This window comes from Sarcophilus harrisii, chromosome 2 (genome assembly GCF_902635505.1).
Source record: "Sarcophilus harrisii chromosome 2, mSarHar1.11, whole genome shotgun sequence".
Lineage (NCBI taxonomy): Eukaryota > Metazoa > Chordata > Mammalia > Dasyuromorphia > Dasyuridae > Sarcophilus > Sarcophilus harrisii.
The window spans coordinates 329,094,368-329,111,912 of record NC_045427.1 but is presented as its reverse complement, the minus strand read 5'-3'; the positions used below and the strand labels follow the sequence as shown (position 1 = coordinate 329,111,912).

At 38.9% G+C, this 17,545-nt stretch overlaps 1 protein-coding gene across 3 annotated transcripts in view; it reads right to left on the bottom strand.

Moving 5' to 3' along the window:
- Positions 1–321: 321 nt before the first annotated feature.
- The window catches only part of SUSD6 (sushi domain containing 6), a 107,095-nt gene continuing 89,871 nt past the window's right edge, over positions 322–17,545 (bottom strand). For all 3 annotated transcript variants that reach the window (XM_031952811.1, XM_031952810.1, XM_031952812.1), the window contains 4 exons: positions 9,463–9,660; positions 8,321–8,459; positions 5,715–6,139; positions 322–4,445 (listed from right to left, as the gene is read on the bottom strand). In XM_031952811.1, coding sequence (XP_031808671.1) covers positions 4,420–4,445; positions 5,715–6,139; positions 8,321–8,459; positions 9,463–9,660 — 788 coding nt within the window. In that variant the 3' untranslated portion in view covers positions 322–4,419. The remainder of the gene's footprint in view (positions 4,446–5,714; positions 6,140–8,320; positions 8,460–9,462; positions 9,661–17,545) is intronic.

Below are 17,545 nucleotides of genomic sequence, written 5' to 3'. Positions count from 1 at the left end.
GATAAGAACTGAAGAAATTCATGGAAGGCCACCAAACTCTTCCTGGCTTGCCTACCAATTTTTTCTCTCAGTGGTAGTCTGACAACTTAGCTCCCACACTGTCCCTCCTTGATTCCCTTCCTCTGTTTGGCAGAGGACTCAGTGAGGCTTTGGGCCTTTCATTTGAAAACTTCAAGTTTAAGCTGAAAATAAAACACATATTGTTCCCCCAGTGAAGTCCAATCTATTCTTTCCTTCTTTTCATGGAAACTATCAGATACAGTGCTCAACCAAAACTCTTGTCTAAAGCTCTTCCCACCCCCCCAAAAAAGTGATTTGATTCCTTTCCAGCCAATAGGCAATGAAAAGAAGCCAAATGGTCCCTGTGGGAAAGGCAGTTTTGCCATCTCCGACCCACATCGGGGTCGGAACCTAACTATAGAGCCTGTATTTTTCTTTTTTTAAGCCAAGCCAAGCCAAGCCAAGCCATATTTATGGCAAATTCCATTCTCTGTGCTCACATGCTCCCGTAAAAATGGAGGAAGCAGAGGTATGCAAGCAAAGAACTTGAAAATTAAGCTAGGATACAGGAAAAGGATGACTGCATCACTACTCTCATGTTTCTGGGAATGAAAGCAGGAAAACTATACCTTTGTCTTGCTAGGTAGCTTCTCATTAGTAGGAAGGAGACAGGTAAATTGAAAGTATGAAAGCAGGAAAGGATATTTAGATTTTGTTTTTAAACATTAGATTTATAGAATGTACAGTGAGATGCTATATCTAATAAAATCTACTTAGTAGGCAGTACAATTAGAAGTTTTCCTGGGCAATGCTGGAATCTCAATTCAGAACTAAGGAGAATGGACAGCACAGAACCAAAGTGGTCAAGTTTACACCAGGTGCAATGGAAGGTGGAAAAGTAAACAAACTGCAGAGATGGCAAAATATTAAACTAAGGCATTGCAAAGAACAGGTATTACTTTAAAAGTTTTCACTGTACACTGGTTCTCTTTGAAGTAATTATGATGGTGCAAGTCAACAGGATATAAACTTGCACTGAGGCAGACAGAATATTTCTGTGCAAAAAAAAAAAAAAAAAAGGAAAATTCAAAAACTTAGTCCTTTGGCGCTGTTCATTATCTTCCTAAAACCTAAAAAGCTGACAAATGCTTTTTGCTTAGTTCACCTACGGTGGTTTGTGTTTTGCCACGTAGTTTGTCTCATTCCCATCCAAAGAAGCTCCCTTAGGTACACTTTTTTCCTAGGGACCACCAACAATCAGCCTAGTTGCTCTATCCAATAAAGCATGTCTTTGTCTCTGAGCCAGGACCCACCTCAAAGCAGCTGTGAAACTCCCTGAATCCCTTTGCAGTTGTCAAAGTAAAGCCTCTGAGCCCTAGAAACAGTACTGAGGAGGTAAATGCAGGGTGTTTTCCTAAGGATTCATTAAAAAATTGTTTTGGGGGAGGGAGGGAATTACTCTATTTGAAGTTGTTCTGGTTATTAGCAGCTAACATGTAACCCCAACTCCAGCAGTACAAAATGGGCTGTTTAACAAAAGTCATCTAATTTAATCCAATACAGAGTTCTCAACAACCCTGCCGTTATTTTATATTCTGGTATCCAAAGCAGATGGGGGGAAAGGACTCCTGCATTTATTTTCCTCATCATTTTTTCCTTTTTCCTCCTAACGTGGCAACATGTCTGGGCAGGCAGTCAAATGCCTGGGTAGGCTAGTGTGTCTAAGCAAGACCAGTGGAAAGAAGATCCAGAAATGGGGAAGCTTCTCTTTTCCTTTTTTAAAGGGCCAGCAAAAAGTCCAAATGATCTGTGGTAAGACAGGGTCCTGGATTGTGTTCTCTGAGAAGATCACTCTAACGAAAAAACAAGACAAAAACTTTTCTTTATTTCTGGCATCCTGAGCCAGAGGTACATGCAGATATTCAAACAAGCTGAAGGCTTGGCAGGAAGGCAGGATTATTTCTCCCTCAACTGTTTTTATTTTTCATCATTTTAGGAAGACTGAAAGGAAGGATTTGGGCTCACTCTACTTGTGACCACTCAGCAGTGATCATGAAGGACTCTCCTTCCCTTCTTCCCGGGAACCAGAAGCTGTCTGCAATTCTAGATAATAAAAGTGACTGTGGAGACAGGGGTTCACTTGATATCCATTCTACTTCATGGCAGGAAGCCTTCTCCTGGCTTTAATTTCATCTTTGAAGCAGCAGTGCCTGGTATGGGACTCTCCTTACAGGGCCTCTCCCCAATTTTCCAGCAACTCACATGGCTTTGGGTAAAAGTTACGTGGGTATGGTGGTGGGGGACAAAGGAGAAGAAAGTAAATGGGGCAATACAGGCACTTCACTTACAAAGCGCTTTGCAAACCTTAAAGCGTCATATAAATGTCAGCTACTATTAACTCTATGAGGAAACAAAACTGCTTCTTGTTGCTTAAACAAGGGGATGACAATGCAATAAAGTGCAGCATATAAGCATGTGTAAGGTTGTTTAAGGGGAGAGGCAGCCATACTGATGGTTGATAGAAGCTTCTCTTTCTAGTTGTTCTTTGTGGTTATTCCCATTGTCTAAGACAGCTAGAGGTAGTCCCCAAAGGCTTTGCTGAGCAGGTTACATAATAGTTGGAAGTTATTACTATCATCTTGACAAGTAATCTAGGGGAGAATAATAAAAGATGGTTATCTTCCAAGTCTTTTGCCCAGCGCTTCTAGATTATTCCCAAGGTATCAACCTTTTATCCAATGTCTTTCTGAGGTCTCACAATGATCAAATGAAGTGTGTCATTAAATTGCTTGGAAGCACAGCATCATGGAAGCTGTCTATGGGAGGTCATGCAAGCTATAAACAGTCTAAATGCCTGGACTCTGGTCTTTCCTCTAGGAAACCAATGGCTCTGGAGAATGGTATCTGCACCCCAAACACACATGGCTTTTCTAGAGTACCCTTCTCACCCTCTCCCTCAACCTAATTGCCTCAGTAGCAGAGTATTCACCCACAACAAGGCAGTCTGGCTACTGGAGTGAGGGTGGTAGCTCAGGCTCTTTCTTAGCCCTTCTTCCTGAGCTCCAAGGAAGACAAGAAAGTCATTTGTCCGCTGTGACAAAGGGGAAAGAGAGGAGGGTGGGGGAAGGAGAGGAAAGGGTCAAGTGGGAAAAGCAGCAGCACTAAGTAGCAGGGTGCTTCTTGGGGACAGTTACTAAGGCACGTGACTGTGTTGACAGGAATGCTCAGGACCCAGGGTTCAGGCTGCCTACAGCCACACCCAAGGCACTGTGTCTGGGAGAGGGGAGGGCACACGAGTTCCTCCAGCTCCATAATATCACCACATACCCAGAAAGATGCAACTTGCCCAAAATGCTAGTTGCAAGCCTGGGAAAACAGCATGTGCAGGGGAGGGAATGATGATGGATACTAGATGGTTTCTGACTTCTCTTCCTTTCTATAGATGATGGAACTCTGCCACAGGGGCCTGGGAAAAGGAAAATGAACCCAGGAGGCCACATGTTGCTTTCCTTTAGACTCTAGGGAATGGGGGAGAGATAAAAGTCATGGCTGAGAAAGCCAGGACCAGTAAGTGGGGTCTTGCATATTAGAAAGATAAGAGTTGCTGTGTCCATGTCCTCCCCTTTTAGCTCTTTCCCATGTATGCCCCTAAAAATGTCAATTAAAGAGGGGTCAATATTCCTGGCCCCTGGACTGATCAACACAGAATTGCTGAAAACTGGCATGATTCTCAATAATCCCTCTATTAAATAGTTAAAGAAGTCACAAATATGTTATCCAAGTATACAGCTACTCTTCATAAGGCAGCCACTGGGGGGGTTAATACACCTCTTCTTCATCTCCAATCCCCCCATAATAGCTGCCTCTACCCTGAAGCCTTTCCTCACCAGCATACTCTCAACCTTGGGCTTACTGCTGCCAACAGTAATGGAGGGGGGCACTGACCCCAAAGACCTTTTGCATCCTGTGCAGCAATAGCAGCAGCAACAGCGCAACCACTCAGGCCAGTGTTGAGCCAACGGCCTGGGGGGCTGGGGGAAGGCACAAGTAAAGACAGCCGCGCTATGGCCTGTGGGGGCCGATGCTAAACAGCTGGCTGAGGGGAGGGCTGAAGAGGCCCATGGAGGTTGTGGGGGAGAAAGGAAGGGCCCAATCTCAGCTCACTCAAATAAGTTTCAGACAAAGAGAGGCAGGAGAGGCCAAGTATGGGACCAGCCCTGTTGGCTGCCCAACAAGGTTTCCTTTGGATGTTTGGCCAGGAGAGACCTTGGGGAGCTGCTCTAATCACCAGGGCAGACGGGTGTAAAATGAAGGATGGAGGCTGCACAGAGTGCTCAGAACCCAAGGGGAAATGAAGAGGGAGCAGACAGGAACAATATAAGAGGGAAGGAGGCCACATGAAGACAGCAGCAGCAAACTTCATGCTTCTTTCAACAATGGAATATCTAAAAGAGATGCAAGAAAAAAATGGTTAACACTCTTTGCTTCAATCCACTGTCAAGATTACAGAGCTCTCCATATATAGTCTTCTGTCTAAAAGCTTAATTAAGTCACAAAAATAAAATACCCAAGCAATCCTCTTACTTATACTTCTAGGGAACCAGAGAAGGTATGGAAAGGTACAGCTGAGGATAATCTCACATTTTCCCCATTGTCCACAAGACAAAGTCCAATGTCCAACATTCTACAGAATGTAGAATGTAGTCTGCCACCCTCTTCCCTAATCTCTCATATTCTCTTGATATTGCCCTTCATCTCTCCTTACTGCTCTGGGAACATGCCAATCTCCTTCCTAAGTCTAGAATTTCGTTCCTGCAGTTTCCCTCATCAAAAAGCCAGACTATTTCCCAACATTCAGCTTCCAAGGCTGTACTTTCACAGTCCATGTAGACCACTGAGCTGCTTCTTTCTTAGGACTCAGCACTTGGGGCACTTATTCATATCCCACCTTATAATAACTGTTTCCTCTGTTTTCACAACTACTGTGAGCTCAGGGACAGAGGCCATATTTTATATTTCTTTTAGTTTTATGTGGCACATAAAAAATTTGTTGAATTAAATTCCTGAATGACTTGGACACAGACACGAGGGGAGATGAAAAAAGGGTCAACCAGAACTACTTCAGTGCTCCATGCAGTAGAGTGATAATAAGACTATAGAAGTTGAAGACACATGCCATATTTCATAACCAGACAACTCTCAAGATGTAATTTGTAATTTATGCAATTTGGTTTCAGAGAGTAGGTGTGAGAATCTGATTTCACTTTCTGGGAAAAGCAATCCATGTCTTAAAAAACAGCAACCAAAAAAACTCCAAATAGTAGCTGTAACAAAAATAACTTAAGCCACTGCTACCTGCCTCTTTCCACATATGGAAGCTGTTCTATTTATAAAGAGAGCTTGGAAATTCATGTTTAAAATACAGGGCAATTTTTTTTTAACGGCTTTTACTACCTTTCTATCCAATTAGTAGGGACTGGCTAGAACTGAGCTGTACCTTTGGAATATTTCACAAATAACTTCACAATTCTTGACTCCTAGCATTTTTAAGTTTAGAGCTGAGAATCTCTCTCTTCCCAGCTATCTTTTTTTCTTTATGTCAAAGTACAAAATAAAAATAAGTTGAATCTATTATGGCACTGGAGAAACTGAAGGAAAACAAGAATTTTTTTGTTGATTCTACAGTGAAAGTCCTGATCAGTTAGACCACCTACCATCTGTATATTCCTCAGAAGTGAGAGATAAAAGGCTTTGTATATCACTGTTTTCTGAGTCTGGGGCATCTTTGTGTGCAGGATGGCCGTTTCCTGTGCCGGCCACCCAGGAAGAAGTGGTAGCCTGGTGCACCATTACAGTCTCTGAGCGCTGAGCACTTAGGACATCACCCAGGCCAGAGTGTCCCGGGGAATCATCCTCTGCCCCTGAGGAAGAGCAGATGTGGCCTCCTTGGTCTTGCTGCTGCACCTCCCTTGCACTGCTTGGATCAGCCCCTTCAGACAGAACAATTTGTATTCGGGAATTAGAAGGCAGCACAGAATTCCCAGAGCTGCCATACACTGCTTCTTCATATGACGGTAAGGCTACCTGAACGCCATCCACCATGATGGAGATCTGGTCACCAGATACTCCTTGGTCACGCCTGCAATTCAGGATAGAAAAGGGAGGAGGGAAAGCAACAATAGTTAGATTTGAGTACTTTATCATCTATTCATTTATAAATTTAAAAGCTGCAAGAAAACTGTGCCATCTACTTGCCAAAGCCAGACAAGAGAGGGAGGGATGGGACGGAGTCTAGTAAATTGGGTGCGCTGGTCTGGGAGTCAAGAAACTTTAGCTCTTCCCATGATTATACCTCTGACATTTGGTGTCAGCTCTCAGTTCTCTCACTTTACCCATCAGTAAATATAATCCTTCCTGCCATCCTCCCTCATCACAAGGAAAGCTGTGAATATTAATGACATGGCATCTGTAAAATATTTAGCAATCTTTGAAAGAAAGGGGAATTGTTATAAAAGGGGGCACAGAAAGCACAGCACAATCTACGTAAGCACGAAATGTCTTTCATTAAAAGATGGCTCATTTCTTGCACTAGATTTTATGTTAATTACAAGCAAAAGCACTAATTATGATTAACTGGGAGAAAGTTTGAATGTAGAACTGGTTTTATTTTCAAGTACATAGTTATTCATTTAGTCAAAGTACTAGCTAGTCAACATAATTTGGATTATCTACTTTATTGGAGAGAGCCAACCTTGAAACCAGCATGTACTGAGTTTAGATGCTCCCTCTGACATATTGGCTGTGTGACCTTAAGAAAGAAAATCACTCAATTTTTTAGTGTTTTCTCTAAGCAACCCTTTGGGTTGAGGGGAAGATATCAACCTATACTGGTGGTAGGAGTTCCCCTCCAGGTAATTTTCTATTCTAAAGAAGTTACAGGTCCAGTCTCTAGCCCCTATGTATATTTAAATATTTGGAAATTGTTTCTGCGGTGATGATCAACTACGACATACTTGGCTCTTGTTAGCAATGCAGTGATCCAACACAATTCCAATGGACTTTGGATAGAAAAAGTCATTCATAACCAGAGAGAGAACTATGCAAACTGAATGAGGATCAAAGCATATACTATTTTCAGCTTTTTTTCCCCTTGTGTTTTTTTACCCTTTGCTTTGATTTTTCTTTTCTAACATGACTCACATGGAAATATGTTGAAAATGATTGTCTATGTATAATCTAGATCAGATTACTTCATGTCTTGGGAAGGGGGAAGGTAAGAGAGGAAAAAAAATTGGAATTCAAAATCTTACCAAAATGAATATTGAAATCTATCTTTACATATAATTGGAAAAATAATAAAGTATTTTAAAAATGGCACAATTCTAGGCAGTGAGGTGACAAAGTGCACCGACCCTGGAATCGGGGATATAAATTCAAATCCAGACTCAGACACTTGATGCTTATTAGCTGTGTGACCCTGGAAAATAGCTTAACCCTAATTGCCATGTCTCCCTACTTCCCCTTACCCCCAACCTTCCTTAGAAGCTTGTTTTACACTTATTGATATGGTCATCAACTTTTTCTTTTAAACAACAGAAATTCAATCTCAAAAACAATCTCACCTAGATACACAAAGGTGAAATTTACTCTTATCTTGAAGCTGAATGAATGTTGGGTTATTCTCTTATTTCATACCAGATGGTGAATTACTGACTGAGGAAAAGAATGAGAGAAGTTGAACTGAGTAATGAAAGAAGTGTGTGAAGGGACTAGTTTACTTTGCTTTAGACTGAGAAGCTTCTTAAACATCTTGTCAGATCAGAAAAAGCTCTGTAGCCACAGGTAGATTCTGCCATGAGAAATCACCATTAAGTGAGTGAGTTTCAGAATCCTCCTGGAAGGCAGAGACTTTCATTTTGTGCTTCTTGGTCCTGTCTCCTAGCATAGTCTGATCTGGGCGAATTACAAGGCAATTTTGAGACAGAGCTGACCAATGCCCCCTCAAGGGGAAACCCTGACAGTCTGAAATACTGGCACCTAAACATATCGGGAGAGAGGCACTGTGACAAGGACAGACAGGAAAAACAGCTTCTCTTCCTATGCCTCTAACTCAGTGGGGCCTCAAAATCAATCGGACTTGAGCAGTCATTTTGAGTAATGAATATTGCCCTCTTGAACTTTTGAAAATGGAAAGGAAAAATAAGCTTGTGTGAGGTTAGGGCTTTTCTAAAGTTGCATTTATGAATTCCAACTGTCAATTTTTTCTGAGACACCTACCAATTTCCCCATCCCCACCTTCTGTCCCAGCCATGCAGCTCACCTGCTATGATGGAAGGACTTCAATTTTGGCTGCAGCAGAACAAAGAGCACAACTAGAAGAAGAATGAGTGCTACTGAACTTGCGGTGGAGGCCACTATTGACAGGGTGGGCACACCAATCGTTGTGTGAAGGTCTTTGTCTGCAGAAACAAGTACACATCAGTAGCAGTACATACCCACAAAGTCCAGCCTATCAGCCCAAATGTAAAATTTGTCACCAATAATATATGTCAAGCTCTGAGAGAGATTGTCAGGCTGTGCAGTTCCACCCCTCAAAATTCACTGCAAACTTTCCTCATCTTGATTCCTAAATATCCAATTATCTTCACTTTTGGCTTCCTATATACCTAAATACTCCCTATTCTACTACAGTTAGGTCAGCAGATCTATTTAAATTACCTCCCTCTTTGATAGCAGTAGGAAATTTTAAAACTAATTTTGAACTTTTCCTACTTAGTAACAACAGCTTGTGACCAATTGGGAATGACCCAATGTTCCCTAGCTTCTGTAATAAACACTCACTTTTCTTTACTCCTCAGAGTTTTCCCTAAGGTTTCATGGGTTAAACATGGTTTGGGATTAGAAATCCATACATGAAGCACAAAGAGAGCTGTATGATACATGTTTTCTTACAGGCTTCATGTGTTTTCCTGTTATGTGAAACACAAGGGGAGAGAGATCTCTCCAGTTAAAGTGTTATTCACATAAAAAAAAAAAAACTCAATTTCCACTGAGAGGATGGGGTAGGGAAAGAAGTAGAGAACAATAATCACTGTGTCCAGCAGATGAGGCTCAAAGGTCACCAGCAGTTGGCTAAGAAAACAAAAGACTTTGAGAATCAAGAGTCTCTAGATCACGGAAATATCTTGGCAAATGATCAACAAGCATCTTGAAGGTCACACTTCAATTACATGCAGTGGCATGTGTACTAGTCACAGATGTCTTTCAGAAAGGTAGAGTTTACAAGGAGAAGGAGGATAATAGTATCCTAGGACTGAGATCTATAGGTACAGATAGCCTATGTATAGATTATACTTAGGCCAATCCTCAGCATGCCAAGAGGAGTAGTGGAATAACTAAACATGACTTCCCACTTCAAAAAAGAGAATTGGAGTTTTTCTGTCATATCTGGGCTGGGCTGACCTTGGCTGTGATGGCAGCTGATCTCCATAGCTGGGTTCCATTCCCCATCTTTACATGTCAAGTATTTGTAATCTCCTTTCAGCATGTAGCCTTCATCACATAGATACTCAATGACACTGCCTGCTGCCAAGGGATCTTTACAGGGGGTTGGGTGGCAGATGAAGCCACCATTTTCTGGTGCTGGTGGTCGAGGACACACTAAAAAGGAAGAAAAAAATCCAGAAGAAGCATATAAGTCAAGGAATTTTCCTGGAAAATTTCAGCTAAACAATACAGCAAGAAGACTAATATCCTGATCTCCAAGAAGTAGAGAACGCCTTAGGAACTAAGGCCTAAGATTTTGGTGACTGCTGTAAGAATAAAGATGCCAAAGTTAAAAAGAGAAATAGCCTGATAACTGGAGAAGTTTAGTTCCCTGTACTTTTACCCCTACTTTCTCCCATCTTGCATTGAGTTCATAAAATCAAGTAATGAAAGAACAACTATAATACATATTATTAAAACATATCTCACTACTATCTTGATTTGGACATAACATAAAGCCAGATATAAGTTAATATAGAGGGAAGATATTAATTCTATTCCTTGTCACCTTCCCTATCACCTTGTCACTTATTAAGGAGTTTCATAGTCTAATCAAAATGAACTAAATTTTGAAGGTCAAAACAGACCTAGATTTGTGCTTTAGAGGGTTTAAACTATTTTTATTTTTGAAGTTCTGGTTTCTTTTACCTTTGAGCCAATAGCTTAGTGGCTGCATTAACCTTTAAGATTGTTTAGTGCTTCCTTATCTGAAAACAGACCTGTTATTAGTAGAGTGTGGGAACCTGAGCCAATGAAAGAAGCAACAAGACATACTGAACAACTAACTGGCAGTTGAAAAGGGAGGGAAGATATGAGAGAACTCTAGCAACCTTCTAAAATAGATGAACAGATGCACAATTCATGGTGCAAGCACTTTAATGCATGTCCTCTCAGAGAAGGGAAAGGAGAAAGAAGCTTCCTCCCCTGTGTTTCCTATTCCCCCTAATCCTCCCTGCCCCCCTCCCTCAGGTGGCAGGGTTCCAGCTAGGAATTCATACACTCCTATTTTGTAAGGCTTACAAATGTCTTCAAGACCAAGTATTTTTCAAGAGAATTATTTCCAGTTCAGCTGAGCTTCTCCCCCTCAAGCTCTTGTTTTTCTGAATATCACAGGTATCATTTGCCTAAAAAAAGGCATCTGTCACTTCATGGTTTTATCATTCTCTCTTTAGGTAATCGATCTTTGTTGTGGCTGTGATAGCTTCCCTCGTATACATAACCACATATATGCACACACATTCAGAGACACAGATGGCAGCATACAGTAGAAGAGTGCTGTTGCATTTGGAGCACAGACTGGTGTGTATGTATGCTCTACTATTAAACAAGTTATTGAACCTCTTTAGACTAAATAACAGATGTAATCATTGTTATGTAGAAAGGTGAAGATATAAAGTCCCCTTATCTTCAAAGAATTTATGGTCTAGTGATGGGAATAGTCATGATTACATAAGAAAATAAAACAAAAAAGAAGGCACATATGGTAACATCAAATGAATAATAGGTATATAAAGGTGGCAAGGTATATAATAGGTATATAAATAGGACAAGGAGGATGTTTAAACTAGATGATCTCTAAGAACCTTCTAGCTCTCAATTCCATGATCCTAAAAGTCACCAGATAGTTCAGAAAAGGAAGAGGTCATTCTGGGCTTGGGTAAGCAGGGAAATAAAGAAATAGCTTTTGAAAAATAGGTAGGAATTAGGAAGAAAGGATTGAGAATATATAGTATATAGTGTCATTTCTGTTGTTATATTCTGAAAGGAAATAAGTCACAATTGAATTTACTCTTTGATTTTTTTGAAGTTCTATCATCTAGGTTCCAGTTATTCCACAGAATATGAATACCTGACAAAGAGCACTCTTTAATTCAGTAAAGCAAAACCAGCATGACAAGAACATCAAGCTTAACAAGGTTAGAAAAAGGAAAACAAATTAGGCGATCTTAGGCTTGGAATTCCAGAAGCTGTCACCAGTCCAAAGCAGGAAATATGGGCAATTTAAAAAGCCATATTACTTTAGGACACACCAGGGGCAAAATAAAAAATCTATCATTGCTCCTAACTACTGATACTGAGTCAAGGCCTTGGAGTCCCAGTGGAATTCAATCATTTCTGATAGAGACTCTGAGCTATTATCTTCTAAGTGGCTGTTTGGAGTGGGTAGGATAAGGGAACATCAAAAACCAAGAGTAATGAATCAGCCCAACAGGTATAAGAAGTCACCATTTCCAGACTTAATCTATCCATCAGATTGTGTACCTGACAATGCCAGGATGACAGAGGTTGTTTCATGCCTGGTCTGTCAACAGAGTAAGACAATGAACATGTCCGACTGTCATGCTGCGTAAGTGAAAGGGAGTGGGGGAGGGGAAAAAGATCCTAAAGCCTGGGAGAAATGAATTTATCTCTCCTTTCTGATTTTCCATTTTTGTCCTCAGTCATGCACAACTACTTGCATCTAGTTTAGGGGCAGGGATAAAATAAATGAAGCAGATGACCATTCTCATTGTTACTATGGCCTGTAGGTATCTTTGATTTCACATAATTTGCCTGAGTTCACATGGCTTTTTCAATGACAGAATGTAGACTAAAATTCTGGACTGCTTTTACACAAACCTATATTTACATCTGGTCACACCATTCTTTATATAGAACCCCAATAACTGGGGCCCTTCATTAGCCAAAAACAAGCTTTTGTGTAACTTAGTAGTAGAGACAATTTCAGGATAGCCAAATCTCCTCAGTCTTCTGCATCTACAGGATGATATAACAGAACTGTTGTTTACAACAATGACTCCAGAACTAGAGAGAAGTATAATGCCCTGGATTTGGAGGGCCTTTGGTATGAATGCTAGCTCTGTTATTTACTATCCAAGCAACCTTGGTTGGGCCAGGATTCAGGAAAGGAAAAGAACTGAAGGGAAAGGGAAGGAAACAAGCATTTATTAAAGTCTTACGATGTGCTAGGCACTGTACCTTACAAACATGATCTCATTTGGTTGTCACAACACTGGACGGAAAGTACTATTGTCATCATCTTGTAGCCAAGGAAACTGAGGCAGAAAGACAAGTAAGAGACTTGTCTAAGGCCACATAGTAAGTCTCTTAAGGCTGTATTTGAACTCAGTTCTTCCTGACTGCATGTCCAGTCTCTATCTACTGTACCACCTTCAATTCCTCATTTATAAAATGAAGTTGGACTAAATGACTTCTGAGATACTTTGTAGTTCTAAATCTATGAGCCTAAGGTAATCGTGGTAAAAAAAACAAACAAACAAAAAAAACTACATTTACATACTGCCTTCAAAAAATAATAATCTGAACTTAAATGCTTCAAAAATGAGCCTATGTACACTGCAAAACACAAAAGGAGAATTATATGAAACAGGGAATTTACATTTTATACTGTTGCTTTTAAGAGAAAATAATTCATGTTATTCTCAAAACTACCTTCATTACTTATGTGCGTTTCTCTTTGAACTTCCTTTTGTTCATTTAAAAAAAATGTTTTAATAGCTCACTTTAAAAAAAAAAAGATTTCTTAAAGTATCCAGGCTTAGAAAAAATAATAATTTTCAGGGAGTTCAAGGATTCTCTCCTTGACTTGCTTTCCATGTTAGTTATTTTTGGAAACAGATTTTTTATTTTTTCTTCCATTTTTCACTCTTTTAACTTTATTCTAATATTTCCTGCTCTATCATTGATTTCCATTTGGCCCATTCAGTTTTTATTACCCGAGTAGGTCTATTACTTGCTTCTCTAAGCTATTTTATTTCTTCCAATTTTCTCCTCAAGAACTTTTATTTCATTTTTAAAAAATCTGTTGCTTCATTTCTTCTAGGCATTCAAGTAATTTTTGTGGAAAACCCACTTTTCCCCTTTTAAGTCTCTATAGTTATTATGTAAGCATTCCCTCTTATTAGCTAGCTGGGTATCTCTGAATTTATTATAAATTTCTTATACTAGTCTACACATTTTTGTTTACTTATTTCTCCAGCAGGAATTAGTTCCTGAATTGGGACATTGCATCAAGTTTAGTTGTTGCTGGGAGCCGCAATCTCTAAGCTGATTGGCAAAGCCCAGCACTGAGATCAAATGTACACAGCACTTATGCAGGAACAACATTTCCTTCTATGATTCTCATTAGTGGACTACTATTTCCTATATTATTTATAATTGGCTTGGTTATAGTACTAAAACATTATCTAAAAAAATCTGGTGACAAGGGAAATTTGGTTAAGTTAACTAGAAATGATTCCACATGCATATTCTGTCCTAATAAAACCAATCTCTCACTGAGACAAATGATAAAGGAGAGAACACTATAGAAAGCATTGTCACTATGGAAGAGAATCCAAAGACCCAGGAAATAATGGTGTTTACCAACTTAGACTCAGAACAGATCAGTGTGTCTAGGAACCAAAAGATGGTTAAAGTATAACTAGGAATTGCCCTAAATGCCTATGGTACACGGTTCTAATAGGGAAATAGAGGAATCAAACAATCCATCGAATTGACAAAGAAGACATAAGTAAACTAACAAAATTCACTAACACTTAACCTTGTATAACATTTACCTTTCATTACTGGCTTCGCATAATGTAATCAATAATTAACACTTAACCATGAAAAACTTACTCAAATGTTAAATGTCAAATGTAATAACATATAAAGGTCAAAATGTCAGACACATGTCTGAAGACTATGTTGACCTAAAGAAAAGTCTATAATCATGATACAGTATAAAAATAAGGCCTGAAGGAGCCTGAGAGAGGTGGGAGCATCACTTCCATCAGTTCCTCACTCAAACTACCCCATGACTCCTGTCTTCCTTTGACACTGACCCTATTCCTCCTGTTCAGCTCCCTGGACTCCCTGCAGAGGCTGGACCCCTGCAAGTTGTCATCATCTGCTGAGCTTTTTGGGTGGGATGTTCACCTTTTTAGCCTTAATGTGGATCACCTGGGTCGGTTCTCCACCTCCAAGTGGTAGTTTTACCCTGGATCTCTGAAATCTCAGAATGCTAGATCTTCAGGACCCTCTATGGCAGGGTCCTTATCCTGTAGTCCATGAACTTCTTTTAAAAATATTTTGATAACAATAGTTTTCAATATTTATTTTTAAAAAAATTTGAGTTCCAAATCCCCCGCTTCTTTTATAAATTAAAAATTACTTGCTCTCCAAGATAGCAAGTAATCTGATATAGGTTGTACATGTGCAATCATTTTCAATATATTTCTATATTAGTTATATTGTGAAAGAAAAATCAGAACATAAGGGAAAAACCATGAGAAAGAAAAAATAACAACAAAGTGAAAATAGTATGCTTAGATCAGAATTCTCTATAGAAGTTTCCACAGTTCTTTCTCTGAATGTAGATGGCATTTTGCGTCCCAAGTCTGTTGAAATTGTTTAATTAATCATCTTAGTATCTTGTTAACAACATTGTTAACTGTATACAATGTTTTCCTGGTTCTGCTCACTCAATATCAGTTCATGTATATGCTTCAGCAAAAGAAAAAAAAGCCATTTATCATTACCTTTTCCTGTTTCTTAGCCAATCTGATAGGTGTGAAGTGGCACCTCAGAGTTGTTTTAATTTGCATTTCTCCAATCAATAGTGATTTAGAGTATTTTTTATATAACTACAAATGGCTTTAATTTCTTTTATCTGAAAATTGTTCGTATCCTCTGACCATTTATCAATTAGGGAATGATTTGTATTCTTATAAATTTGGGTTACTTCTCTATATAGTTTAGAAATGAGGCCTTCATTAGAACAGTGGCTGTGAAAATCGTTTCCCAGCTTTCTGCTTCGCCCCTAATCTTGGTTGCATTGGTTTTGTTTATGCAAAAACCTTTTAATTTAATGTAATCAAAATTATCCATTTTGATTTCCTAATGTTCTCTTTCTTGTTTGGTCAAAAATTCTGCAAAGATCTAAGAGGTTTTGCTTCTAGTATTATCCTTTATATCTATATCATGAACCCATTTTGAGTTTTATCTTGGTATATAGTGTGATATGTTGGTCTATGCTTAGTTTCTGCTATACTATTTTTCAGTTGTGTCAGCAATTTTTGTCAGATAGTGACTTCTTACCCCAAAAGCTGGAGTTTATCAGACAACATATTACTATAGTCTTTGACTTGTGTCTTGTGTACCTAACCTATTCTACCCTATTTCTTAGCCAGTTCCAAATGATTTTTAATACAGTTTTAGGTCTGGTGTGGTTGGGTCACCTTCCTTTGTACCTTCCCCCTTGTCCCCCCATTAAATCCCTTTATATTCTTGACCTTTCGTTCTTCCAGATGAATTGTGTGATCATTCTATTTTGATGTAATTGGTTTCCTTTAAAATTCTATGTATTATATTTTAATCATTCAAAAAGATATTTCTCTGGAAACAGAGTGATCCATCAGTTGGAGAATAGCTGAATAAGTTATGGTATATGAATGTTATGGAATATTATTGTTCTATAAAAAATAATCAGAAAGATGATTTTTTTCCTACTACTCAAAATTTTTTATTATTTATTTGTTTGGTTTTTTTAAAAATGTAACTATGAAGTTTTTTATTTACAAAGCATATGCATGGGTAATTTTTCCAACATTGACTCTTGCATAATCTTTTGTTGCAAATTTTTCCCTCTTTCCCCCCACCCCCTCCCCTAGTCCAATACATGTTAAATATGTTGAAATACATTAGATCCAATATATGTATACATATTTATACAAATATCTTGTTGTGCAAGAAAAATCAGATCAAGAAGGAAGAAAAAGAAAGCACAATGCAAGCAAATAACATCAGAGAAAGTGAGAATGCTATGTTGTGTTCCCACGGTTTTCTCTCTGGGTATAGATGGCTCTCTTCATCACTGCACAAGTGGAACTGGTTTGAATCATCTCAATATTGAAGAGAGCCACTTCCATCAGAATTGATCGTTGTATAGTCTTATTGTTGACATGTATAATGATCTCCTGGTTCTGCTCATTTCACTTATCATCAGTTCATGTAGGTCTCTCCAGGCTTCTCTAAAAACATCCTGCTGGTCATTTCTTACAGAACAATAGTATCCCATAGCATTCATATACCATAATTTATTCAACCATTCTCCAACTGATGGGCATCCACTCAGTTTTTAGTTTCTTGCCACTGCAAAGAGAGCTGCACAAACAAATGTGCCATTTTTGCACATATGGGTTCTTTTCCCTCCTTTAGGATCTCTTTGGAATATAAGCTCAGTAATGATACTGCTGGATCAAAGGGGATATACAGTTTGATAACTTTTTGAGCATAGTTCCAAACTGTTTTCCAGAATGGTTGGATCCGTTCACTGTTTCACCAATAATGTATCAGTGTCCCAGTTTTCCCACATCTCCTCCAACATTCCTCATTATCTTTTCCTGGCATCTTAGCCAATCTGATAGGTGTTTGCATTTCTCTGATCAACAGTGATTTGGAGCACCTTTTCACGTGGCTACAAATAATTTCAGTTTCTTCATCTGAAAATTGACCATTTATCAATTGGAGAATGACTTGAACTATTATAAATTTGAGTCAATTCTCTATATATTTTAGAAATGAGGCCTTTATCTGATCCCAGAAGGATGATTTCAGAGAGACCTGGAGAGACTTACATGAACTGATGTTAAGAGAAATGAGCAGAACCAGAAGATCATTGTACATGGCAATATCAGTATTACACAATGATTAATTCTGACGAGGGTGACTTTTCCCAACGAGATTACTGATGCCAGTTGCAATGATCTTGTGATGAAGAGAGCCATCTACATCCAGAGAGGGGGCTGTGGAAAATGAATGTGAATCACAACATAATATTCTCATTCTTTTTGTTGTTGTTCTCTTGCATTTTGTTTTCTTACTCATTTTTTTATTTGATTTTTCTTTTGCAGCAAGAGAATTATATAAATATGTTCATGCATATTGGATTTATATTTTAACATGTTAAAGATATATTAGATTGATTGCCATCTAG